Genomic DNA, 27,253 nt, shown 5'->3' with positions numbered 1-27,253 from the left:
TGAATGCATATCATTAATAATATCTGTTCATGATACAAGAAGCAGCATGATGCAGTGTATAGAGAATTGACCTTGGGGCTAGGAAGACTTGGGTTCACTTCCTGTCTGTGTGACCTTGGGCAAACTTAGCATATCAAGACTGTAGGCAACTCTTCAAGACTGTACATGTCAGAGAAGGTAGGTAGGAGGGAGTGTCCTATTCCACAGAAATCACAGGTCTACTTCCTATTTACCATTCCTAATACAATTTTTCAGATCTGTCCAAAATTCTGGACTAAATAAACTATGTGGCAGTTCTGTTTCCTGAAACAGCACCAGCACATTTATCAGAAGCATAGTCATGTTGTATAGTGACTTAGCTTTATTTAAAGGAAAATTTTAACCACCTAGAAAAATTCTGATAGAATATGCCGAATTGGACTTCCCTAAAATGATTTTCATTTTAGCAACAAATGGGTTTGGACAGAGAGGAGAAGGTTTATATATAAATAAAAAGGTAGTATTGAATTTATTTAGGGATCCAGGCTGACATTTTGGGTTTTACCCTCATTTCCAAACAGTTTTGTCTTGTCTGAGCTTCCTGCCATTCATGAATAGTTAACATAAAAAACCCTCTTTGACTTCTTGGCCCTGGCCAATCAATTAAAATATCCTTTATTAAGTATTAATTTTTGATTAGGATACATGAAAGGAACACAAGAGAACCTTCATAATAAATTCCATGTTGCTTTCAGAGCTGTCCTGTTTGTTTGTGCTTCCATTTTAGCTTCCATACGATTCATTAGTATATTCCTTCTTTTACCATCACTTCTTTTTCTCTGCCCTCAGGACCTCTGTTTTTCTTATTTGACTCTCTCACTATCCTCTGAATACATTAAGGTTTTTAAGGGACACTTGTGTCTCTTCCACCTATTAGAATTGTTATTAGTCAGCACCACAACAGATGGACCTTTCCATTGCTCTAATATCTTTTAGGTTTCTCTGGACTCTTGTGTTTGTATTTCAAAGTTCCTACATGTCTCTGGTCTTTTCATCTCAAATATTTAAAGGACCCCTATTTGATTAAAAGTATCTTTGCCCCCTTCCTCCCTCTCAGAATTATACTTAGCTTTGCAGGGTAAGCTATTCTTGGTTTATTGTATCCCATGACTCTCATTTTTAGTAGAAACTGACAGCTCTTATGTGGTCTCAGCTGTAGTTTCTTGGTACTTGAACTGCTCCCTTCTGTACATTTGCAGTATTTTTTCTTTGACGTGAGAGTTTGGGTTTTGACTGTGAAAATCCTGGGAATTTTCCTTTTGGAGTTCTTTTTGAAAAGTGATCAGAAGATTCTTTCTATCTTTACTTTGCCCTGTGGTTCTAATAGATTTGGGGAGTTTTCATTTGATTTCTCAAAATATAGTGTCCAGGCTTAACACACACACACACACACACACACACACACCCAACAACAAAAAACGTTGTTTCCAGGGAGCCCAATGATTCTTACATTCTCATCCTGATTTGTTTTACAGGTCAGTTTTTTCACATTTTAATTCTTTTGATTTTGTTGTAATTTTTTTTTTACTGTCTCATAGAGTCATTGATTTCTGTTTGCCTTCTTCTGGGTTTCAGGGACTCCATTTCTTGAGTAAGGTTGTTTTTTTTTTACCCAAGGTCTTTTCCCTCTAAGCTTCTCGTTGTCCTTCCAGTTCTTTTCCTTAAAAACTTAAAATTTTTTTAAAATCTATTTTGCCTCTTTTCCTTTAGATATTCATGTAGTCTTTTTGGAAAATCCATTTTTTCCTTTTGGGTCTCCGCTTGCAGTTGTGCTCCCTCCTTGTAGAAAGCTCTGGGTTTGCAGTACTTTTTGATGCATGGTTGATGTTTTTTAAAAATGTACTACCTTGGGGCAGCTAGGTGGCCCCGTGGATAGAGCATCAGCCCTGAAGTCAGGAGGACCTGAGTTCAAATGTGGCCTCACACCAGACACTTGACACTTACTAGCTGTGTGACCCTGTGCAAGTCACTTAGCCCCAATTGCCTTAAAAAAAAATGTACAGCCTTCTTCAGCTCCTGAACTGTTACTTTGTACTAGGATCAGGCTTCCCTCCTTTCCTCCCTCTTACACTTTTGAGTGGTTGGTCAGCCTTCCTGGTCTAGCCCTGGGTTCTTGTGCTGATCTCTACCTCCTGCAATTAGGTGCCCCGTCCCGTCTCCCCCCACCTCGCATGCTAGACCAAGGGTCTATCTCTATCTCTCCATTTCCACGCACATGCACACACATATCTTAGGACAGAGCATTAAAGACCACCAAGCTCCTGGTCTTTCTGGGGCTTCCAAGGTCACTGCTCCAGGGTGTTGTGGCAGGGAGTCCTCTACTCTTGCCACCAGATGTAGAACCTTGCAAAATTCACACCTGGTCTATCTATCACACAGTGCTCACTTTGCTTGATTGGTTCCTTTTCCTATTGCCCACAGACTTCTGGCAACTTTTATGTACAAGTCTAGGGTGGATGATGTCATTATATTTTCTCGTCAATTTCTTGATCATTATTCAGTCTGGTGAGAACTTCAAGGTTTTGCTGGTAGAGCTGGGCAGCATACCTTTCATTCTTGGTGGAAAGTCTGAATTAGTTGTTTATGAGATGTTTTCACTAATCTGAAAAATACCTTTAGTTATTGGTTCCTATGGTGATTTGAGGTTTAATAGTTCAGTATGTGTAAAGAACTGAGTGATGTCAGTAAAATTCACCACAAGAACGTATTTTCACACTGCCTTGACTTGGAGTTCCACATTTGTTTGTCAGGACATCAAATTATTATGGTGATTTTTAGTTGTATTAGTGTGTGTTATTAGACATGGAAATTGTGTGGTTTGGCATAGAGAGTTGTGTCTTCTTTTTATAATAAGAAATAATTCCAAATCTGCTCTGTTTTTCGAAAAGTACTCTGGCTAGAATTAAAGTTGTTTTGAGAAATTTTGTATTTCAGGTTAGTTTTTTTTTCTTCGATTTTTACAGAGACAGTGTAACAGGTTCAGTTATCATCTTTATCCAGATAACTCCCAGAACTGTATATCCAACTCTGCCCTCTCTCTAGAACTCCAGTCCTATATCAGCAATTGCCTATGAAACATTTCAACTTAGATATCCTTTAGGCATCTCAAGTTCAATATGTTCAAAACAGAATTCATTACCTTTCTTCCCAAAGCTTATTCTTCTCCCAAACTTCCTTATTTTCGTCAAGGGCATGACCATCCTTCCAGTCACCCAGGTTTGCAATCTTGATGTTGTCTTCCTGTCCTCATTTTCCTTCACCCGACACATCCCATCAGTTGCTAAGTCTTGTCATTTCTTTCATCACAGCATCTTTTGCTTATGTCTGTACCAACTCCAGTCTGTCTTCCACACAGCTGTCAAGGTGACTTTCCAAAAGCACATGTTACTTCCCTACCCCATGAACTCCAGAGCCTCCCTCTCAGTTTCTGGGATCAGATATAAATCTTCTTTTTGGCTTGACAGCCTTGATAACTAGGCCCCAAATTCAGTGTTCTTCTACATTACTCCCCTTCATGTGCCATGTGTTCCAGCTTTACTGGTCTGCTTGCTATAATACACACATGATACCCCATTAACTATGACTCTTCCATGGCTGGAATTCTCTTCTTCCTCATTTCCATTTCTTGAAATCCCTTGTTTCCTTTAAGAACTACATTCCACATAAAGCCTTTCCTTATTTCACCCTCACCCCCACCCCACTTCTACTTCTCTTCTTCCCAAAAGTACACAGTATATATTCTGCATACATTTTTACGTGTTCAGATGTTGCATCTTCCCCCCCCCCATCTAAGCTCCTTAGAGAGCAGGAACACGTGTTACTTTATACTCCCAGAACTTATCATCCTACCTCCCTTAGCCTATAGCAGGAGCTTCATTAATACTTACAGAGTAATTGAATAACAGCTTTGATATAAATTTACTGCTTTAGTTTTAGGGGGGAAAGTTTGCATGCATTATCATTTCATAGCAAGGATCACCCTGTGAGGAAGATGGGAACAAGGATTATTATTGTTCTCATTGTACCTCTCATAGGGTCATAAGATTTAGAGCTGGGCCTTGGAGGTATTTGGACCCAATCCCCTCATTTTACAGATGAGAATACCAGTAATGAAAGATGTTCAGCAAAACTGCTAACACATCTGACATAGATGTAGTATTCCACAGTGAAGGTAGGGGGTTGCCTTCTGTTATTTATTATTTAGGTCCTAACTTGGTCATTATAATTTGTAGCATTCAATTGGATTGCTTCTTGTTCTTTCCGTTTACGTTGTTATAGTGTGTATATTGTTTTTTGGTTCTGCTGTTATCACTTTACATCAGTTCTTATAAGCCTTTCCATGTTTCTCTGTATTTATATTTGTCAGTTTGTCCAGCACAGTAATATTCTGTTACATTCATGTACCGTAACTTGGTTTTTAAAAATGTGTTTTTATCAATATATGCAAGGCAGCTCAGTGGCGTAGTGGATAGAACACTGGGTCTGGAGTCAGGAAGACCTAAGTTCAAATCTAACCTCAGGTACTGACTGGCTGGATAACCCTGGGCCAGTCACTTAACTGCCGTCTGCCTCGATTTCTTCATCTGTAAAATGGGGTAGTAATAGCATCTACCTCTCAGGGTTATTATGAGAATCAAATGAGATCATAAGGATAAAGCAAACACCTAGCACAGTACCTGACATATAGTAAGTGCTATATGTAAAAGTTATTAATAGCTTTTTTTTTTACATCACCAAAACTTTTCCCAGTGTTGCTTCCCCTTCCCCTTCCAGAGAGCCATCCCATGGAACAAAGAATTTTTTAAGAAGAGATGGGAAAATCAGCAAAATTAATTAAATGAGGACCTCAGCAAAGGAGTGGAGTGGGAATGTTTTCTCATATGGCAGGATATTGTATGTGAGGAAAAGCAAGGTCTGTTCGGACTGTAGATTGCATGGTGAGTAATGTAGGTTAGTAAGTGACAGATTCAGGAGAATGTGAATCCGTTTTCTGACTATAGATCCAGTCCTTTTCACATCGCACTACTGGAAAAGCTATATTTGAACTTTAGTCCAGTCAAATTGTTTTTCAGAACACACCACTAAAATAAAAAAGTGAGAGTCTATGCACATTTATTAAGTGCCTGCTATGTGCAGGGCACTGTGCTAAGTACTAGGGATACAAAGAAAGATATGACAGTTCCTGCCCTCAAGGAGCTCACAATCTAATGGGGGAGATATCGTTTTTAAAAACAGCTGAAGGTAGGGGAGGTTACCCAGCAGGGTGAAAAGGGGATGTGGGATGATGAGGTCATGAGCCAGGGTGGGGAAATGATCTGAGGAGATGTGTTTCCAAGTTGGTTTTATTTTACAGAATGATGAGTTTCAGATTGTTTTTGTTTTGTTTTAAATTTTTATTGATAGCTTTTGTTTTTATGTCACCCTTATTTACAAATATAACTTTCTGTCCTTCTCTCCAGAGAGCTGTCCCTTGCAACAAATGGAGCTAGGTTTGGGTTTTAAGTGCTAAAATAATTGTATCTGATTCTATGGATAATGAGTTCCACTGGAGTTTCTTGAGTAGGGCAGTGATATGGTCAGACCTAAATGAGAGATTACTTTTAGCTCGAATTATAAAAAAAGGTTTCATAGAGGAAATTACTTTTGACTTGTGCCGGTGAAATTTGGATAGAATTCAACAAGTGGAGGTTGGGAGTTGATTCTGAAAAGAGGGAACAACATGAACAAAGGTGGAGGCAGCAATATGTAAGGAATATGATGGGAGAACAGTGGAGGATGGGCTTTGGAGAGCTCCTCCCAGATCCTCCACTATTTAAGGATAGCATCCAGAAAATTCCTATCATTTCCCACCAAACTACTTTCTTATACTTTGTCATCTCCAGAACTTCATCAAAGGAAATCACCTAGAAAACTCATACCTCCTGAAATTGTTTCACATGCTGGCTTGCAATCTCATCATCCCTAATCCCTTCCTCACCTCCCTGGGTAACCTCTCCCCATCCTTTTCAGCTTTTAAAAAATCTGTTGTCTCCCCCAATTAGATTGTGAGATTCTTGAGGGCAGGAACTGTCTTATGCCCTTCTTTGCATCCTCTCTGCTTAGCATAGAGCCTGGCACATAGTAGGCACTCACTTAATAAATATGTATAGACTCTGACTTTCTGATTTGAGTGTTATGTTCTGGGAAATAGTTTGACTGGACTAAGGTTCAAATATAGTTTTTCCAGTGGTGTAATGTTTTGAAAAGAATTGTATCTATGGTCAGGAGATAGTAAGTTGCAGATACTTGAGTCAAGTATCTGCAACTTACTGGCTATGTGAACTTGAACAAGTCACTTAATTTCTCTGATTCTATTTCTTTATCTGAAAAATTAGATAATACTTGCAGAACCTATTTCACAGAGTTGTCAACAAAGATTATATGAAATAACTGGATATAAAGTACTTTGTAAATAATGTGTGTTATAGTGGGCATATCAGATATTGTTTATGATGTTGATAATGAAATATTAATTAGTGAGATGAGGAAGATAATTTAGGTCAAATTGTAGAGGGCCTTAATGCCATGTTATACCACAAATTATTTCCTTTGAGATTCTTGATCTTTTTTTCCTCAAAATAAAATTTTAAATTATTTTTTCTAATTCTATTAACTTGGCACAGCTAGATGACACAGTGGATAGAGCAGAGGACCTGGAATCAGGAACACTCATCTTTCCCAGTTCAAATCTGGCCTGAGACACTCACTAGCTATGTGACCCTGGGCAAGTCATGTAACTGTTTGCTTCAGTTTCGTCATCTGTCAGATGAGTTAGAGAAGGAAGTGACAAACCACTCCGCTGTCTTTGCCAAAACAAAAACTCCTAATGAGGTCATGAAGAGTGGGGACACAATTCCTTGGAAATTTGTTATACCCCTAAAACTGTAAATTTTATCTATTTTTTTCTAAAAACTATAAATTTTAAGTGTCTCCTGCTTTACCTTTATGAATCAGTAAACATTTGTTAAATGCCTACTATGTTCCAGGGACTGTTTTAAGTGCTGGGAATACAAAAAGAGGCAAAAGATAATCCCTGCCCTCAAGAAGCTTACAATCTAATGGGGGAAACAACTTGCAAACAACTATCTACAACGCAGGCTATGTACAAGATAAAAATAGCAGACAACTAACAGAGGGAATGCACTGGAATTAAGAGGGATTGGGGAAGTCTTCCTGTGGAAGGTAAGATTTTGGTTGGAACTTAAAGGAAGCCAAGGAGGTCAGTAGTCGGAGGGGAGGAGGGAGTATTCTACACATGGGGGAACAGCCAAAGAGAATTCCTGGAGCCACGAGATGGAGAACCAAGAGGCAGAATTCAAGTTTCATGATCAGTTTTGTTAAAGAATTATTGGCTACCGCATTGATCAGAATTCTAATGTCTTTCAGAATTGCTTTCGTTTACTTATTGTGGTCATTGTATGAATTATTCTGGTTCTGCTCACTTCACTTGCATTAGTCTTTCAGGTTTCCGTGAATTTGTAATAATTGTCATTTCTTTTTTTTGTTTTATTTGGGGGGTATCCATTGGACATGTTTAGTTTAAGATAGTTCAAAATAGTTAATAGATAGTTCATCTAGTTCGAGATGTCTGAAAGGCAGCTGGAGATGTGAGATTGCCAGGTTAAGAGCAGGATAGGTAGATTTGAGAATCATTAACGTAGAAATGATATTTAAGTCCGTAAGAGCTGATAAGATCACCAAGTGAAATAGTATAGCGGGAGAAGAGAAGTGGGTCCTGAGGGACACCTATGTTTGGAGAGTGTGAACTGGAGGAGGATCTAGCAAAGAAGAAAGAGAAGAAGCAGTCAATAGGTAGGAGGAAAACCAGGAGAGAAGAGTGTCCTGAAAACATAGAGGGAAGAGAGTATCAAGGAGGAAAGGGTGATCAGAAGAGTCAAAAGCTGCAGAGAGGTCAAGGAGAATGAAGTTAGAAAAAAGGCCATTGGATTTGGCACCTAAGAGATCATTGATAACTTTGAGGAGGGCAGTTTCAGTAGAATAATAATTTCAAAAGATGGATTATAGATGACCTTTTCTACAAATTTAGTCACAAAGGACAGAAGAGATATAGGACCATAGTTATCAGGGATGGAAGGATGAAGTGAAGGTTTTTTCAGAATGGGGGAAACATAAGCATGTTTTTAGATACTAGATAGGAAGAGACTGAAAATAATACAGTGGGGTTGACAGAGGGGGCAGTCTGTTAGAGGAGACAAGAAGAAATGGGATTGCTTGAGCAGGTAGAGGGGTTAGCCTTGGTAAAGAATAAGGACACCTCGTCATGTGAAGCAGGCATGAAGGAGAAGATAGTAGTAGAATGCATATGAGTGAAATGAGAGGAGGAAGAGGGAGCTTGGCACATGGCCTCTTTGTTTTTTAATAAAATATGAGGCTAGGTTCTCGGGGGTGGGGGGGATCATGGGAAATTTGAGGAGAGATGAAAAGATGTGTAAGAGTAACTATGAAGGAGGCAGGTATAGAAGGATTGCCTAACAGCAGTGAGGGCCCAATTGAAGTTCTGTAGCAGATGTTATACAATGTTGATGAAATGAAATGATGAGACGTTGAAAAAATGGAACCAACAAAACTCAGCAGTTGAATGGATGGGGGGGAGGGGTGCACGCACGCGCGCATCCATGATGGAGAATGAAGAGTCCAGAATAACTTAGGTTGGTGAATGTGGTAGTATTGTGGTTTCCTCAAAAGAAATAGGAACATTAAGATGGGAAAGGGTAGATTTAGAAACTAACGTAGTGATTCCCTTTTGGACATGTTAGGTTTAAGATGGCTGTGGAACATTCAGATTGAAATATCAAACAGACAGTTGGAGATAGGGGAATAAAACTTAGTAGAAAGATGAGAGCTAAATGTAGAAAATTGGGAGTCATCTGCCATCTTATTATATGAGAGGGAAGAGAGAAGGAGCCAGGACAGAATTGTAGGGTGCTGCCACACGTAGAAGTGGAACATGGGTGATGACGAGGTAGGAAGATAAACATGACAGAGCAGTCTCTCAAAAACCCAGGGATGAGGGAGTGTGTAGAAGGAAGGTGTATCAGATGCTGCTGAGGATAGAGAAACTGACATTGGATTTTTAAAAAATTCTTTCTAATTAGGAGTCATCATCATCAACCATCAACATACGCAAAAATTTTGATACACAGAGGAGAACAAAAAGGGAGATGGTATATGGAGCCATAATCTTCCGTTACATGGTTTGTTTTTTTAGAGTGTCTATTAAAATAAATCTAACAAGGATGGAACAAAATTATCCTATTTGCCAGCTTGCATTATGAAGTGAAACCTCAGAGTTATTTTAATTTTCATTCCTCTTATTGTCAGTTATTTGGAGCATATTTTCATTCAAGTGATCACTTACAGTTTGTAGTTCTGGACCACATCTAGAATATTGTGGTCTGTTTCAGGGGCCACATTTTAGAAGGAACATTGAGAAACTGGAATGCATCTAGACATTTGTCAGAATGGTAATAACACCCTGAAAATTATGCCATACAAGGATCTGGTGGTGTTTAACTTAGAAAATGAAAGACTTCGGGACCATGGAGGACTAATTATCATATGGAAAAGGGATTAAAGTTGCTGTGCTTGGCCTAAGAGTTAATAGGTATAATTTGCAAAGGAGTAATAAGTATATTTAGTAATTAAGCAAAAACTACTTAGCACTTTGTTGTTCAGTTATTTGAGTAGTGTTCTGCTCTTTGTGACCCCATTTTTTTATATTTTTTTATTTTTGGCAAAGATACTGGAGTGGTTTGAGCTCATTTGACAGGTGAGGAAACTGAGGCAAATAGGGTTAAGTGACTTGCCCGGAGTCGCACAGCTACTGTCTGAGGCTGGGTTTTAACTCAAGTCTTCCCAACTCCTGGCCCAGCACTCTATGCACTGTGCCACTTTGCAGTTAGAGCTGTCTAAACCTTTTCAGTTCTTGAGATTTTTCTGTGGTCCTTCCAAACCTGATATTCTGTGAACCTTTCAGCTTTTAGGGTTTAGGTAAGAATATGAACTTGTAAAACTATGTTGCATTATCTCAACATCCCTCCACTTCCATCAAGTTGTCTTTTCTGTAGGTTAAACAGTCAGTCAGCTGTTTTTTATTAAGCACCTACTATGTGCCAGGTACTGTGCTAAGCACTAGAGATACAGAGAAGGGCAAAACATCACCCCTGCTCTCAAGGAGCTCACATCTGAGAAGAAAGACAGCATGAAAACAACTGTGTTACATACAGGATGAGTGGAAAGAGTCTCAGAGGGAAGGTGCTAAGAGTGGAAAATGTAGGGACCTACATGTAGAAGGTGAGACTTTAGCTGCTACTTGAGGGAAGCCAGGGAAACCAGGAGGTAGAAATAACGAGGGAGAGAGTTCCAGGCATGGGGGACAGCTAGTAAAAGTGCTCAGAGTTGGGACTTGGAGAGAGGAATGGCAAAGAGGCTAATACTGGATATTAGAGTACATGGAGAAAAGTAAGATACAGGAGGACCAGACATGTAGAAATGGGCGAGGTCATAAAGGACCCTGAAAGCCAGGCACAGAATTTTGTATTTAATCATTTCCGATTTGCCTGATCGGCAAGATTTCATAATCTTATAGAAACTCATAATTCTGCAAGAAAAATGAAACCCTGTGACTTGCACCATAGGCTCTTTTCCCCTCCCAATTATAGATATACCCTCCCTGCACCATCTCCACTGCCTTCCAGCCACCCATATTTTCCGTTTTTTATGTGTTATCTTCCTTCTTTAGATTGTGAGCTCACTGAGCATGGAGACAGTTTTATATCTTTCATCGTATCCCTAGCACTCAATACCATTCCTGGCATATAATAGGCACTTAGTAAGTGTTTGTTGACTTCCCTTCTTTTCCTGGATGAAGCCATTGGGGTGAATGAAGGAGGAGAAGGGGGAAGATGTAGTCTGACTTGCATTTCAGGAAGAACACTTTGATTGCTGAGTAGAAGATGGATTGGAGTGGTCACGGTACTTGGGTCATCCTACTCTAGGCAACAATCAGGTTGATAAATCAGCCCACAGGCATTTATTGAGCATCTGCTACGTGCCAAGCAGGACACATTTTCAGTTGAAACTACTCTTTCCAAAGTTTAGCAATGACTTCTTAATGACCAAATCTAATGGTTCTTCTTAGTCCTCATTCTTCTGGATCTCTCCGAAGCTTCTGACACTACTCACCGTCTCTTCCTATATACTCTCTCTTCTATGGCTTTTCATGGCACTGCTCTCTAAGTTCTCTTTCTGCCTTTCTAACTATCCCCTCTCATTCTCCTTTGCAGGATCTTCATTCTTGTCACACCCTTAGTGTGATTCCATAGGGGTAGTGATTGTTAGTAATTATTAGTATTATACTTATCTCCTAATATACATTTAGTCAGTCTAATCAACTAATGTGAGTATTAGAATTGCATGTATTAATACATATTTTAGATGTAGAAATAGATATGGTTAAAGAGATTCTCTCTTATATTAGGTCCCAAACTTTAAACTACAAGCTATAAGTTCACTCTTCACTAACTGATTCTAAAGCTCACTGGTTATCATTGAGTTCACTCGCCTAACTATGAGCGCTCAGACTAGAGCACCTCCACCCTTTTGGATGATGAGTACGTAACCTTGCCCAGAATGGTAGAATGTCTTAAAATGATAGGGTAAGTCCCCCAACTTATTTTTGTATCTCCAGACCACCTTCTCTCACCCAACACTTGAGGGGCCCATCTTATGACCATTTAGTAAGCAGAGATAGCCCTTGCCTTGCCCGTCCTGTGACCACCTATGCTGATACATCATTTCTGGCCCTTCTGGAAAATCAAAAGCAGGGGCTGTTAACCAGTAAGACTCTATTTTACTTTGCCTCTTCTGAATCTCAGGGTATCAAGCACTATAAAACTAAGACCCTCAGGAAAGGGGGCATCTCAGTTCATGAGGAAGATCTGAGGGCCCATTCATTGAAGGGATCCAGTCCTTTTAATCAATGGTTATTGGCTCAGAGCTCTGCCTCGGTGGTTTTTCTTGCAGTTTGGACCCCACAGGATGTCCTTTGAGGCTTTCTTGGGCCTTCTACTTTTTACTGTCTTGCCAGAAATGGATTCAGTTATCATCTCTATGCACTTGAATCCTGGATCTGTATATCCAACTCTAGTATCTCTTCTGAGCTCCACTCTTATATCTCCAACTGCCAATTAGACATTTCTGACTGATATTCTATAGGAAACTCAACGTTTCCAAAACTCTCCTTTCCTGTAGTGACAGGAGGGCACCACCATCCTCTTATTCTCTTGGCTCACACCCTCAGTGCTTTTCTACACTTCTCACTTCTGCTCACCTCACAAATACAAATCTATACCTTCACAGCCTTTCTCAGTGCCTTTCTTGCCACTTACACAACCAGTTCCATACTTTGAGCGCTTATCACTTCTCTGCTAGACTGATGCGGTAGTGTTCTAATCACTTTCAGGGACTCAAATCTCTCCCTACTCTAGTCCAGATGTGTCAAACGTGTGGCTCTCCAAAAATGCAATGGGGAAATGTTTAACAAAACAAAAATATAACATAGTGTTAATGTGTGGCTTTTCTAAGTTGCAAGGATATATTTCTATTTGAGCTTGACATCACTACTCTACACACCTGCCAAAGTGATTTTAAGGTCTCACCATATCATCTCCCTACTCAGTGAACTCCAGTGGCTCCTTATCTCTCTCACACGCGCACACACACATGTGTGCACGCACGCGCGCACTGGGATCAATTCTGAAGTCCTCAGATTTCAAGGGTCTTCTTCACTTGACCCCTTTTCTACCTTTCCAGTCTTTTTATACTTTATTACCCTTTCTTCTCTCTCCATACCTTTATACTGACTGTTCCCATGTCTGAGTCATTCTCCCTGTTCTCTTCCATTCTTAGAATCCCTGGCCGGATTCCTTCAAGACTCAGCTCAAATTCTCCTCTCTGCAGAAGGCCTTTCTAGTTCCCCTCATCTGCCTTTCCTTTTAAGATTACCTCCCATCTACTCTTGCATGTATCTATTTATTTACATGTTTTCTTTCTCATTAGTATGTAATCACTTTGAAGACAGAAACTGTCTTCAATGGTGGGGTGAGATTTGATCCAGATTTTAGTCTGCCAGCCCCTGGGTTAATCATTACTATCTATGTGTTTGGTGATACGAATAAAAAAAAAATCCTCCCTGTCCTCATAGAACTTGTAATCTATAGGGGAAACAATATGTACACTTGGGTATAAGGCATAAGAACCCATGATTTAATTGTAAGGAAACTTTATGTACCAATGCAAGTCACCACTTGGAGTTGCCTAGAGCGCTGAAGGTTAAATGACTTTTTGAGGGTCACACAGGCAGTGAGTGTCAGAGGTGGGGCAAGAAGTGACTTGTGTCACTTTTACCTGGCTTTGAGACCAGTTTTCTCTTCGTTCCAGGGTGCTGTGTCTCACATATGTGTATATACAAGGGAAATACAAAGTAATTAGGGAGAGGGGTACTAATGGGGAGGATCAGGAAAGATTTTAGGTTCAAGATGGTACTTCTGCCCAGCTTTGAAGAAAACTTGGTGACTACACCAAGTTAGAGACAGGTAAGCCATGGAGTGTTATCTAAGAGGAGCAGCCAGGAGGAGGCTTTGGCCAGAAAGTGAAGTTCCTCTGAAGTAAGCCTTGAAAGGTAGTATGGAGCTACATTGTAAAGAGCTTCAAATGCCATACAGAAGAATTGGCCTTTTGAGCAGAAAAGTGATTTGGGCAGACCCGGGCTTTGAAAATGTCTTCTTGGTGGGGCAGCTAGGTGACGCAGTGGATAGAGCACTGGCCCTGGATTCAGGAAGACTTGAGTTCAAATGCAGCCTCAGACACATAACACTTACTTGACCCTGGGCAGGTCACTTAACCCCATTGCCTGAAAAGAAAAAAAAAAGAAAATGTCTTCTTGGCAGTTGTGTGGAAAATGAATTAGAAAAAGGTGAGAACAGATGTGGGGTCATGCATTAGAAGGTACAAGTGAGAGGTAAGGAGGGCCTAAAAGATGTGATGGTGGCTGTGTGAATGAAGAGAAGGGGATACATGCCAGAGATGTTGAGCAGCTAGAATTGATACAGCTCAGCAACTGATTGGATGTGGGGGATAGGGGTTAAGAGAAAAGTGGAAAATGACTCTGAGGTTGAGAACCTGGGTGGGTTGAAGAATACTGACGTCTTTGACCTACTCAGATGGATCTGTAATCTTATCAAAGTGGGTATGCCTTTCAGTGATGCAGATCACAACCCATCTAATTCTGCCTCCTGGCGAAGAAATCTTTACTTTCCTTTGATGTTTCTAGGATTCCAGTGAAGCATGAAAGCTGTCCTCACACTGACTACTTGAGAAGCCTGTCTTTTTACTCATAAATTTCTTTGACAACATACTTTATTCCGCTTCTTGGTAATTCTGTGTTTGTAAATGTGCTTCAACCTACTGGCAGCCACCAATCAGTAAATATTTATTAAGCACATACTCTGAGCCAGGCACTATGCTAAGCACTGAGGACACAAACTGAAGGCAAAAGACAGTGCCTTCTGGCAAGGAGTTCACAGTCTCATTGGAAAAGCAATATGCAAACAACCATATGCAGGTTATATTGGAGATAATCCACAGAGAGAAGGCCCTGGTATTAAGGGGGATCAGGAAAAATTCAAAGTTGGGATTTTAGATGAAACTTGAAGGAAGCTCAAGGAATTTGGAGGGAAAGAATTCCAACCATTGGAAACAGCATTCGTGAAGAACAAGAAGGAGGCCAGAATATATGGGGGTAAGGTGTAAAAAGATTGGAAAAGTAGGATGGGGCAGGTTATAAAGGACTTTGGATGACAGAAGATTTTATGTCTGATGCTGAAGGAGCCACCAGAAAGCTGTTGCAATGAAAAATGCCATTATTTTGATTGGGTGGCAAGTAGAGATGGAGTGAATGTTAAAGTAGGAGAAGTTATCAGGTGGTGGTAGTAGAGGGTGAGCTTGGAAGAGGTAGTAGGAAGCAAAGAGTATTTCACCTCCCCCAGCTTGACTAGTGAGTTAGGAGAGTGAGTGAAAGTTCAACTAGTGTTGAAAAGGGTAGCCAAGGAAAGCCGGGAGGGGCAGCTAGGTGGTGCAGTGGATAGAGTACCAGCCCTGAAGTCAGAAGGACCTGAGTTCAAATCCAGCCTCAAACCAAGCAGTTGACACTTACTAGCTGTGTGAGACCCTGGGCAAGTCACTTAACCCCAATTGCCTAAAAAAAAAATAAAAACAAGGAAAGCCAGGACTGAAATGAGTGATAGAGGAAAAGATTTAAGATGAAAACAAGTTTGCTACCTATAGAGAGATAATTATGAGCTCTGTGGGTTGTTTGTTCATTTGAATAGTTAGGCTACTCTTGGACTTGATGCAAAAAAGCACAGGTAAGAACTTGCCATCTGCTGAGAATCAGCCTTCTCAAGCCTTACTTTGCCGTTACTCTCCCACCTTAGTGTTGAATACCTTTGGTGAGCCCGTATCTCCCTATTCTATGCTTCATTTGATATTTATGATCATAGAGCTTTGATCAAGCACTATGAGCAAAGCTATCTCTATTAGTATATCTTCCAAGAAATCTTAGTTGATTTTTATGTGTGCACGGGAGACATCTTATTGGAAGAGAGCCCTTAATGAGTCGCTTTGCTCTACCAAATCAAATCATTTTTGTTGTCAGTAATCCCAGGGATCTTATATTCTCTGTGACTTTGGGTCAGTTGTGTTATTGCAGTTTGGAGTTACTTGCAAAGGTACAGGGTGGGTCTGCTGAAAAGAATTTGGCCAGTCAAACCTTCTTTTAGTCAAGAGTAGCGGGGTTTTATTACAACACTAGTTAGGCTGCAAGATTCCTAACCGATCTGTTCGGGGGAGCAAGATTGGTACTTTTATTCAGAAAAAGACTTGAGAAAATCTGAATGGGATCAAGGAGTAGCAAGTAGCCTGGGGTGGGCCAGAAGCCGAGAGGGAAAGCTTGGGCTAGGTCAGAGGGCCTCAATGAAAGGACAGTTGAAAGGATTGTACTGGGATGGGCCAGATGCCTCAGGGAAGTGCCAAGGCTGAAATATGTGGGAAAGTTCAAGGACTGAGGGTCTTTCCCTTTTTTTAGAGGTTCAGGTCCCATGACCCCATCAGTGTTGGGGCATAGATGTGGGTTCCTTAACAGTATCAGTTAGGAAAATCTTCTGTTCCCCCCTAATATCCTTATCCTGGATGCATTCAATGTATATAATTATTTTCATTAAATATTACTGATATGAGAAGATGATCTCAGGAACCTTTATTTTTTATCATAGCAAAATCCAAGATGTTTTTCTGTGCCTTTGCTGTCTTCTCCTCCCTCAGATGACTTGAGATTCAATTCCTCAACACCTTCAAAATTATGTCACTTCCAGCATAGACTTCCTTTGTGTAACCTTAGCCATTTATTTTTGTAAGCACTGCTGGGGCTGTGTTGATAGAATCCAAATGTGGTGACTCCAATGGTCTTAATGATGAAAAGACTGTTATAAAAATATTTGCCAATATTTGCCATCATTCTTTTATTGTCTTCCTTCCAATTTCATCTTTTATGCCCTCTGAATGACTCTGCTTAGTTGAGTTTCTTGTCACACTAACTTTAAACTTTTTTCTTTCCCCTTCTCACTGTTCTGAGTCAATATTGTTCATAATCTTCCACCATCCTTCTCCATAAGAAGATTGTGACTGCTTCCCAAGGATCAGCCTAGCTAAGTAGGTAGACACTCTTTACCAGACTCTTGGTGGTAAATTATTTGACCATGGCAACTCATAAGGCAAAGGGAAAAAAAATACAAAATGGCCCCTGTTCTTGGATCAGAGGCCTTTGTATCTGCGATGATAGTGGCAGAAAAGGGGCCAGAAGGTGCTAGTATTCATGCAGTTTTAGACCTTCTTTAAACATTAGCTTTGTAGTTTGTGTTCTAAATGTAAAATTTGCATGTCAAGTAACTGAGTAAATATACTATGGCAATAATTGAATCATGTCAGTCTTGATATTTTTATTATAAAGTAAGAAAATAGAAGAATGTTTCATCTAGTTGCAAGCATAGTATAGCTCTCATTGGAGAGGCAAACAAAAGAGTTGGCGATTTTATCTTACATCCCAAAAAACCAGAAAGCATCGCTTAGTGTGACATTTGACTATTTCCTAATTACAATGCTTATAGATAAATATTTGGTTGGATAAAAAAACCACAATGAAAATAATTACAAATTATGGACCAACATTTGTTGGTAGAGCATAAAGAAGTAGGGAAATTCTATTCAGAATTTGAGTGGATCATCCAAGTTAAATGGCAGCTAACATTTACATATCCATTTAATTTATGCATATGTTATCTAATTGGATCCTCGCAAATAATCTTATGAGTTAGGTGATATTATTTTACCCCATTTTTCAGGTGAGGCCTAGGTGATAGTGACTTATCCAGGGTCACATTGGTAATAAAAATCATTTCCTAATGACTACATATCTAGCACTCTATCCACTGTACCACATTCCCCCTAAATGAACATTTCAGCACTACTTAATCATGAAAGAAGATAATTTCAGAGGCTTAAGAATTCATCATTTTGCTAGATAACCATGACTCCAGTGAGGGACTAGCAGTGCAGAATGAGGCATACTTTTTCTGACATAGCCAAGTTGTAGTTCTCTTTTTTATTATTTATTTTTAGAAGGGAAAGCATTTACTTTTGTTTTGTTTTGTTTGGGGAGGGGGTAGTAATAGCAATGCCAAAAGAAAAGGGAGGGGGTGAACTAATGAAACATTTATATCATATACAGAAGAGAGCAGAAGGAAGTTCCAAAAGATATTAACAGAGAAATATTGGAGTTACAGTTCTAAATATTCTATATACTTGTAAAAAATACATAAGCTTGACATAGTTTCATGTGTAATTCTCTTTTCATGATTATGTTTATTGGTAGCTATCTGAGTTAATAATTTTGTAAATGTTTTTCTTAATCTGGGACTGCTGGAGGGAGAAGGGAAAATAGTGTTGACAGATGAGCTGCACTTACATTTAAAGACCTTCCCAGAAGTAGGCCTGAAGTGAAAAGTTAATTGTTCTACAATTTGCTTTCCTTATAAAAGCGTTTGGGGAGATATGGCATAGAGATGACCTGAGACCAGGGCAAAATGAGATGAAGAGATGAGATGGATATTATTTACAACTAGTTGGACAAGAGTGAGATTTTTACACTGTGGGTAGATGGCATTAGGAAAAGCCAGAGGCCATGTGTCTTTGTATAGAAAGAACTGGCCAGGACTCAGCAGGACCTAGCTTTAAGTCCCACCTTTGGTTCATCCTGGCTGAATCTCCCTGGAGATATCATTTAACCTCCCATGCCCCAAGCAGTTCTCTTGAGACTACAAGTTACAAAACATTTATAGAGTTTCCTCATCAAGAGTTTCCTGTACAAATGAAGTCACAGGTCATATCCCATCTTTATTTGGGGGGGGGGGGGGGCAGAAACCAGCTAAGTTGAAAGGGAACACATTATGTTGGTGGCACTAAATAGTGAAGGTATCAGGGCAGCTGGGTTGGGGCAATGGCTAAAGCTCCAGCCTTGGAGTCAGGAGGACCTGAGTTCAAATCCGGCCTCAGACATTTCACATTTACTAGCTGTGTGACCCTGAGCAAGTCACTTAACCCTGATTGCCTGGCCAAAAAATTTTTTGGGTTTTGGTTTTTGTTTGTTTGTTTGTTTGTTTTAGTGAAGGTATTTGTATGCCAGACTAAGAAGCTTAGATTTTATTTGCAGTGGAGAAATCTACAGATAGTTTTTAGTAGGGGAATTAAGTAATCAAAATAGTTTTGTAAAATGTTTAGTCTGGCAGCACTGTGTTGGTTGACTTGGAAGGGGCAGGAAAAGGTGAGAGGATAGGTGGAAGGTAGATAGACCATAAGATCATAAGGGTAGTACGGTCAGGAATAGAAAGGAAGAAAAAGAGATGAGAGAGATAAGGAAAAAATAAATGATAAGATATTTGACTCAAGGAGCTAAAAATTTGTAGTCAGAAGATGACTATTTTGAAGTTAGGTGACTGGGAAGATTGTAGTATCCCTTGGTCATAAAATGGAGAGACTTTTAGGGAGTGGGAGCATACAAGTATTTTGACATTTTTCAGTGAATGATCTTCTCACCCTTGAGAATACTACTTATTTAAGTCTTTGTTTGAGATTCACAGAATGACCACAAATAAAGACCAAAGTTAGTGAAAACCTCAACAAGTATGACAGATAGATAGACACATAGAAAGGAACAAAGGAAGAAAGATCCGTGTAGTTCCTGTCCTCCAAGAGCTTATATTGAAAGGGGTAGCTGCTACACGCAAAGGCGAGCCTGAGAAGGGGGTGAAGGGAGGCAATCTGTAATTCTGGTGACAGGCAAGGTAAAGCAGTAGCTCACCTATCAGGCCTGGTTTCCAAAGTTGAACTGGGATGGGGTGGGTGGAGATGATAGTTGGAGTTCAGGAGGGACAGTATGGAAATGGCCAAGAAGGAACAACATATATTTACTTGGGGTTTATGAAGGAATAATTCACTTATATAGACTTTTATTTTTTGCCTTTTGTCCCAAAAATCTAGTACAGTGTCTTGCACAGTAAGTGCTTCATGTTTATTAAATAATTAAAAATATATATCATATATCAGCTTTGTGTCATAATTCAACAAAATGTGATCATCCAGGTCATTAATACAAATTCTGAATATAACATAATTAAAAACACAATTCTGTGGCATTTCTCTTAAAACAACAAACCATATTGAAAAATCTTCCACAGTAGTGCAACATGATTTTCTAGGCTTAGATTCCCTCCATCCCCCTATGCAAAAGCTTTGCATTCAATAGAATAGGTTATTAATTTTCCACCCCCTCCTTCCTTGTTTTCCTTCAGAAAGAACCTCTCTATTTTAGTTGCACATTTCTAAATTATCATCTTTACTCTCCAGTTCATTTTATTGGAATATGGTTCTCATTTCTTTGCATTTTTTAATTACTATTTACCTTTCGTGTTCAAATCCCAATTCTTCTTTGAAGCCTTCCAGACCACTCCAGGAATAGTTATTATTCTTTCCTCTTAGTTCCTGTAATATTTAGATCATTAATACTTGCAAACTGGAATTGGGAGGGATCTTAGGTTATCTTGTTCTAAGTCTTTTCGTTTTACAGGTGAATAAATTTAAGGTTAATTTGCTGCCCAGCAGCCAGTAAGGGGCCAGACATAGACTAAAACCTGCATTTCCTTAGTCTCATTCTATTATTTTTTCCATTAATTTATATGTTCTACCTATTCTACCATTCCTTTGGTAATAACCTGCCTTGTATTTTTGGTTGATCTTTTTAATAGGTATACATCTCATTTTCCTGCTAGATTTTAAGTTTTCTTAGGACACCAGCAAGGTTGGTGGTGCTGGTGCTGGTGATGGTGGTGGTTGTTGTCGTTGGAGAGGGGCTGGAAGAGTGGGGTAATTTCATCAGTGAAGGAAACTCCAATGGAAATTATTACTGAGGTTAAGTAAAATGCCCAGAGTCCTGTAACTAGCAACTAAGTTCTATACGTTTTTGGATTCCCTCCTCTCCTCCATCATATCAAGACCTAGATCTGGATTACTGGGTCCATGGCAGCTGACAAGATAAGCTACTGACCAAAGCGTTCCTATGAACTATATATGTTTTGTTCAACTATTTACTTTTCTATATTAAAGCTTTACTTAATAGTAAACGATCTAATGATCATTAAAGCTTTAGTATTGGTTTGGATATTACGATTATTCTTTTCAGGAAGATCTCAGGTTACCATGATGAATATCACTGGCAGAAAGCCCATGGGGAGAAGGAGCTTATTCTTTGGATTTTCTCAGTAATTTTACCAGCTAAATAATAATAAGATATTTCAGTTGCTGTATTCGCTAGTCACAGCTTAAAGTTACCTTAAAATATTCAGGTATTAATTATTGACTTTTCAGAAAGTAGATTACATTTCTTTTCTAAATTACAGCTTTAATTTACTTGAGAAGATAAATGGTCAAATACCATAATAACTATTCAGAATTTCATGTATTTCTCCAGAAAACAGCTCATTCATGTACTAGATTATCAAAGTACCTCTCCATTTGGTCTTACTGCCATCAGATCAACCTGATGAAATGGAAGATAGACACACTTAAAATGCATTTGAGAACACTGTGTGCAGTAATATCACGTGCAGGTACTAATTTTTAAAAAAATCTTTATTCATCTCTAGCTGCCTTTCCACACCGACTGAATCTCTTTTACCTGGCCAATGATGTTATACAGAACTGCAAACGGAAAAATGCAATCATATTCCGTGAATCATTTGCTGAAGTGCTTCCTGAAGCTGCGTCTCTGGTGAAGTAAGTATTCTTTTAAGTTTTTAAAATTATGATTTAATTTCCTTTTGTACCTGACAAGAAAATAGGAGAATCTGTTTGAATGATGTTTTTCCCCTTATATTTTATAATTTGTTGCTATGATTTATTTAAGTTGTGCCACTTATTTGTTGCTTGTCTACTCATTTATAATTTTCATGTGCATAGAATAATACTTTTCTTTAATGGATCCTTTTTTGATAGGATTACCAAAGTGGTAGGTGAGGAAAATTCTGGGAATGTAGTGGACCTAGATTTTAGCAAAACCTTTGATAAAGTATTTCTTGTCCTTGTGGAGAGATTAAGACTAGACCATGAAACAACTAGATAGAAGCAAGAAGATCAGTTAAAAGGCAAGACTTGTCAACTGACACTCAAGATGTCTCATCCCTAGGAAAGACTCAAGGATGACTGTGAGGTTGCAAACCTGTAAGAGTAGAAGGATAGTTATACCCTTAATAGAAATAGGGATTTTTTGGAGAGTTATGTTTAGAGAGGAATGTACTGACTTCTGTTTTAGATATTTTGAATTTGCAATTCAGTAGAAAATCCAGGTGGAAATGTCTAACAGGCAATTATTGATTGGGACTGGAGTTTAGGAAAGATTAGAACTAGTTGTTGTATAGATTTAGAGTAATCTGCATAGGAGTGATGCTTGAAACCATAACTACAGGTGAGATCAAAGTAGAAAAAGAGAAGAGGACAGATCCCAACACAGACCCTTGGTGAAACTCATGTTTAAGGGGCACAGTGGTGTGATCAAACAGGTAGCCAGAAAACCAGGAGAGAATACTGTCACAGAAGCACAGGGGGAAGCGAATTTTGAGGAGTAGGAGAATGGGCATCGGTGCCAAAAGCTGTAGTGTCGTTTCATTTGAATTGGGAGGTAGGACACCAGTTTGCAACTCACAAAGAAATGAGTGGGATGTGACTTTGGGAGCAAGGTTGTGTGAAGAATCTTTTCTAGGCTTTTGACTGAAAGGAAGAAGAAGATAGAGGAGGTAGCTTAAGGAAATAACAGAATCAAATGGAGATTTTTTTTTTTAAAGGATGGGGCAACCTGGGCATTTTATAGGAAAAGGATAACTAGCCAGCGATTAAGGAAAGATTGAAAGATGTTTAGCTTGGAGAAGAGATGACTTGGGAGGAAGGGAGAAATGAAGCTGTCTTTAGCTATTTGAAGGGCTGTCACCTGGAATGGCTTGTTCTTCTTCGTCTCAGAAAACAGTTAGTGAAAGTTGCAATCGGGCAAGTTTAGGCTTAATATAAGAAAGGCCTTTTTCATAATTAGAACATAGGGTTATAAAAAAGGGCTCAGGCCCCCACAGGATATTAGTGAGTTCCATCCTATTCATTGAAGGACTTTAAGCAAGAGTTTAGTGACTTCTTGTCGGAGAGGTTGTAGAGGGAATTCTTTTTTAGGTATGGGTTAGACCAGATGGCCATAGATGCAGGTTCCTTTCACCTAAAATTTTCTGTGGTGAAGATAAAGGGAAGTGATCAAGTTTAATAAAAAGAGCAAGTACTTACATAGCACCTACTATGTGCCAAGCATCCTACCGAGCACTTTGCAATTATTACCTCATTTGATCCTCACAACACTCCTGGGAGGTAGGTGCTATTATATATTATAGTTGAGGAAACTGAGGCAATCAGAAGTTAAGTGATTAGCTTAAAGACTGAAAGCTAGTAAGTCTGAGTCTTGATTTGAACACAAGAAGGGTCTTCCAAAGGAAACAGATAGTCAAGTGGCATCCATGAAATACCTGTTATTGACTCAGGCACTGTGCTAAGGGCTGGGGGTATTAAAAAAGGCAAAAAAGAACTTCACCCTCTAATGGGGAGACAACATGCAAAATATGTATACAAACAATATATATGCAAAATTAAGGAAAGCACTGAGGAGAACCGGGAAAGGCTTCTTGCAGAAGGTCAGACTTTATCTGAGATTTGAAGAAAGCCAGGAGGTGGTGATGAGGTGGTAGAGAGTACCAGGGTTCAAGAACACACATGAAGAGGGATTTGTGTGGATATGGAGAAAAGGGCCACTTCTTCCTCCTTCATTGCAGCAAAGGAGGAAAGAACAGGAGATGATATCAGAGGGTATATAGTGTGGAATGGAGTAGAGAAGGGAGTTGGTGTCAATTGATGTTGATTAATCAGTGAAGTACAAAGTCAGGCTGTCTGCTGAGGGAGAAAGGAGGAGAAAGAGTGGTGGTTGAAGCTTAAGACAGAAAAGGGGGGGACAGCTAGGTGGCTCAGAGGATAGAGCTCTGGCCTTGAAGTCAGCAGGACCTGAGTTCAAATGTGGCCTCAGACACATGACACTTACTGGGTTGTGTAACCGTGGGCAAGTCACTTAACCCTGTTTGCCTCACCAAAAAAAAAGAAAAGAAAAGAAAAAGATTGGGGACCACATGGTAGAAGAGTTATGAAAGGAATGATAAAAAGATGGTTTACTTCTGTGGTATAACATTTGAGATTAAATAAATAATAAACATTGGTAGTGGACTTGATTATCACACAATTCTGTGATTTCCTCTTGCAGAGTTCAGCCCAAGAGTAGAAGTCATTTCATGAGGATGTCACGGATACTTTGCAAACTAGAGGTTTCGGACTAGCTGAACCCCAAGAGCCTTTCCTGCTCTAAAGTTACATAGTTCCAAAGAGGGAAGACTTGAGAGAGTCTTGAAATTAATGCCAATGAGAAGGTAGCAACAGGAAAAATGTACACACACACACACACACACACACACACACACACACACACTTGTTGGTAGTAGGTATACAAGGTAGAAGGTAAACAGACAATTCCAACAATTGCATAGACATAGACAATTCTAGCAACTATATAAATGAAGATAATTTTAAAGGACAGCAAAATTCAGTATTAGATATACATTCATTCTTTCTCTTAACAAACTCAACTCTAAGAAGGCACCAAAAAACCTTACACTCTTTGAGGTGGAAAGAATGGAAATCTAAAGGGATGTCCATAAGTGGGACAATGGATGAACTGGTTGTGGTGTATAAACATGGTCCATGAGTTGTGTAATGTGAAAGATTCAGTTAGAAAGACAATGGGGTTTTGTATAATGTTACAAAGTAAAAATTTTAAAACCTGACAACATCGTTCCATCATTAGAAAATATAGACAAACACAATTACAAAACACTTTTCACACAAATAAAGTCAGATCTAAATAATTGGAAAAACATCAGTTGCTCATGGGTAGGCCGAGTTAATGCAATAAAAAAGACAGTTCTGCCTAAGCTAATTTACTTATTTAGTGCTATATCAATCAAACTACCAAAAATTATTTTATAGAGCTAGAAAAAATAACAAGATTCATTTGGAAAAACAAAAGGTCCAGAATATCAACAGAACCAATGAAAAGAAATGCTAGGGAAGGTAACCTAGCTGTTCCAGATCTTAAATTGTATTATAAAGCAGTAGTCATCAAAACTACATGGTACTGGGACAGGTAGGTGGCACAGCGGATAGAACACCGGCCCTGGATTCAGGAGGACCTGTGTTGAAATGCGGCCTCAGACTCATAACACTTATTAGCTGTGTGACCCTGGGCAAGTCACTTAACTCCATAGCCTAGCCAAAAAAAACCAAAAAAACAAAACAAAACTACTTGGTACTGGCTAAGAAATAAAGTGGTAGATCAGTAGAATAGATTAGGTATGCAAGACACAATAGTCAGTGTGACTACAGTAATCTACTATTTGATAAACCCAAAGATCCCAGCTTCTGAGATAAGAACCCCACTATTTGACAAAAACTGCTGGGAAAATTGGAAAAGAGTGTGGCAGAAACCAGGCATAGACCAAAATCTTACACCATATACCAAAATAAAGTCAAAATGAGTTCATGATTTAGATATAAAGGCTGATAGTATAAGCAAACTGGGAGAGCAAGGAATAGTTTACCTGTCTGATTTAAGGAGAACAGAAGAATTTATGACCAAACAGGAGATAGAGAACATTGTGAAATGCAAAATGGATAATTTTGATTACATTAAATTGGAAAGTTTTTTGCACAAACAAAGATGTGCAACCAAGATTAGGAGGGCAGCGGAAAACTGGGAAAGAATTTTTGCAACCAGTGTCTCTGATAAGGGTCTCATTTCTAAAATATATGAAGAACTAAGTCAAATTTATAAGAACACAGGTCATTCCCCAATTAATAAATGGTTAAAGGATATGAACAGGCAGTTGTCAGATGAAGAAATTAAAGCTATCTATAGTCATAAAAAATGCTCTAAATCACTATTGATTAGAGAAATGCAAATTAAAACAATTCTGCGGTACTGCGTTACACCTATCAGATTGGCCAACATGAGAAAACAGGACAATGATAAATGTTAGAGAAGATGTGGGAAAATTGGAACACTAATGCATTGTTGGTGGAGTTGTGAAATGATCCAGCCATTTTAGAGAGCAATTTGGAACTGTAGCCAAAGGGCTATAAAAATGTACATACCCTTTGACCCAGCAATAGCACTTCTAAGGCTAGATCCCAAAGAGATCATAAAAAAGGGAAAAGGACCCACATGTACAAAAATATTCATAGCAGCTCTTTCTGTGGTGGCGAAGAATTGGAAATTGAGGGGATACCCATCAATTGGGGAATGGCTGAACAAGTTGTGGTGTATGAATGTAATTGAATACTGTTGTGCTATAAGAAATGATGAACAGGCAGACTTCAGAAAAACCTGGAAAGACTTATATGGACTGATGCTGAGTGAAGTGAGCAGAACCAAGAGAACGTTGTACACAGTAATAGCCACGTTGTGTGATGACTGACTTTGATAGATTTAGCTCTTCTCAGCAATGCAAGGATCTAAGACATCTCCAAAAGTTGCATGCTGGAAAATGCTATCCACATCCAGAGAAAGAACTATGGAGTTTGAATACAGATCAAAGCATACTATTTGCTCTTTTTTTAAAAATTTTTATTTTTTATTTATTTTTTGTTGTTATTGCTTAGGCAATCAGGGTTAATTGACTTGCCCACGGTCACACAGCTAGTAAGTGTTAAGTGTCTGAGGCTGGATTTGAACTCAGGTCCTCCTGGTTCCAAGGCCAGAGCTCTATTCACTGCGCCACCTAGCTGCCCCTGCTTTTTTTTTATCTGATGTTTTGTTTTATTCTTTCTTGTGATTCTTCCTATTGGTTCTAATTCTTCTTTACAGGACTAATGTGAAAATATGTTTAATATGAATGTATATGTAGAGCCAATATTAGATTGCACTCTGTCTTGCAGAGGGAGGTGGGAATGGAAGGGGGCAGCTAGGTGGCACAGTGGAGAGAGCACTGGCCAGAAGTCAGGAGAACCTGAGTTCAAATCTGGCCTCAGACCAAACACTGGACACTTACTAGCTGTGTGACCCTGGGCAAGTCACTTTACCCCAATTGCTTTAAAAAAAAAAAAAGAGCCTATGGAAGTGATTGTTGAAAATTAAAAATAAGTTAATTAGAAAACAAATAATTAAAAGTAATTAACTTCAGAAAAAAGAATATAGACAAAAGACAGAATTAGAAACAATGAATAGAGATTGCAGTTTTCAAATTTAATGAATGTTGAATTTCAGAAACTCTGAACCATGTGTTGACAGACATGAACTCAAGTAGAGGAGCATACTATTAGAACAGCCAAGACCTCTGTTTCTGAAAGTATCTCAATAAAA

General features: G+C 39.0%; 1 protein-coding gene across 11 annotated transcripts in view; it reads left to right on the top strand.

Moving 5' to 3' along the window:
- The window catches only part of RPRD2 (regulation of nuclear pre-mRNA domain containing 2), an 86,698-nt gene that overhangs the window by 7,464 nt on the left and 51,981 nt on the right, over nt 1-27,253 (top strand). For all 11 annotated transcript variants that reach the window (XM_078154897.1, XM_021004428.2, XM_078154899.1 and 8 more), the window contains exon 2: nt 21,411-21,540. In XM_078154897.1, the coding sequence (XP_078011023.1) occupies nt 21,411-21,540 (130 nt within the window). The remainder of the gene's footprint in view (nt 1-21,410; nt 21,541-27,253) is intronic.

This window comes from Phascolarctos cinereus, unplaced genomic scaffold (genome assembly GCF_003287225.1).
Source record: "Phascolarctos cinereus isolate Bilbo 61053 unplaced genomic scaffold, phaCin_HiC Scaffold_5;HRSCAF=322, whole genome shotgun sequence".
Taxonomy (NCBI): Eukaryota; Metazoa; Chordata; class Mammalia; order Diprotodontia; family Phascolarctidae; genus Phascolarctos; species Phascolarctos cinereus.
Note: the sequence above shows the minus strand (reverse complement) of the source record. Positions and strands in the feature narration are given on the sequence as shown.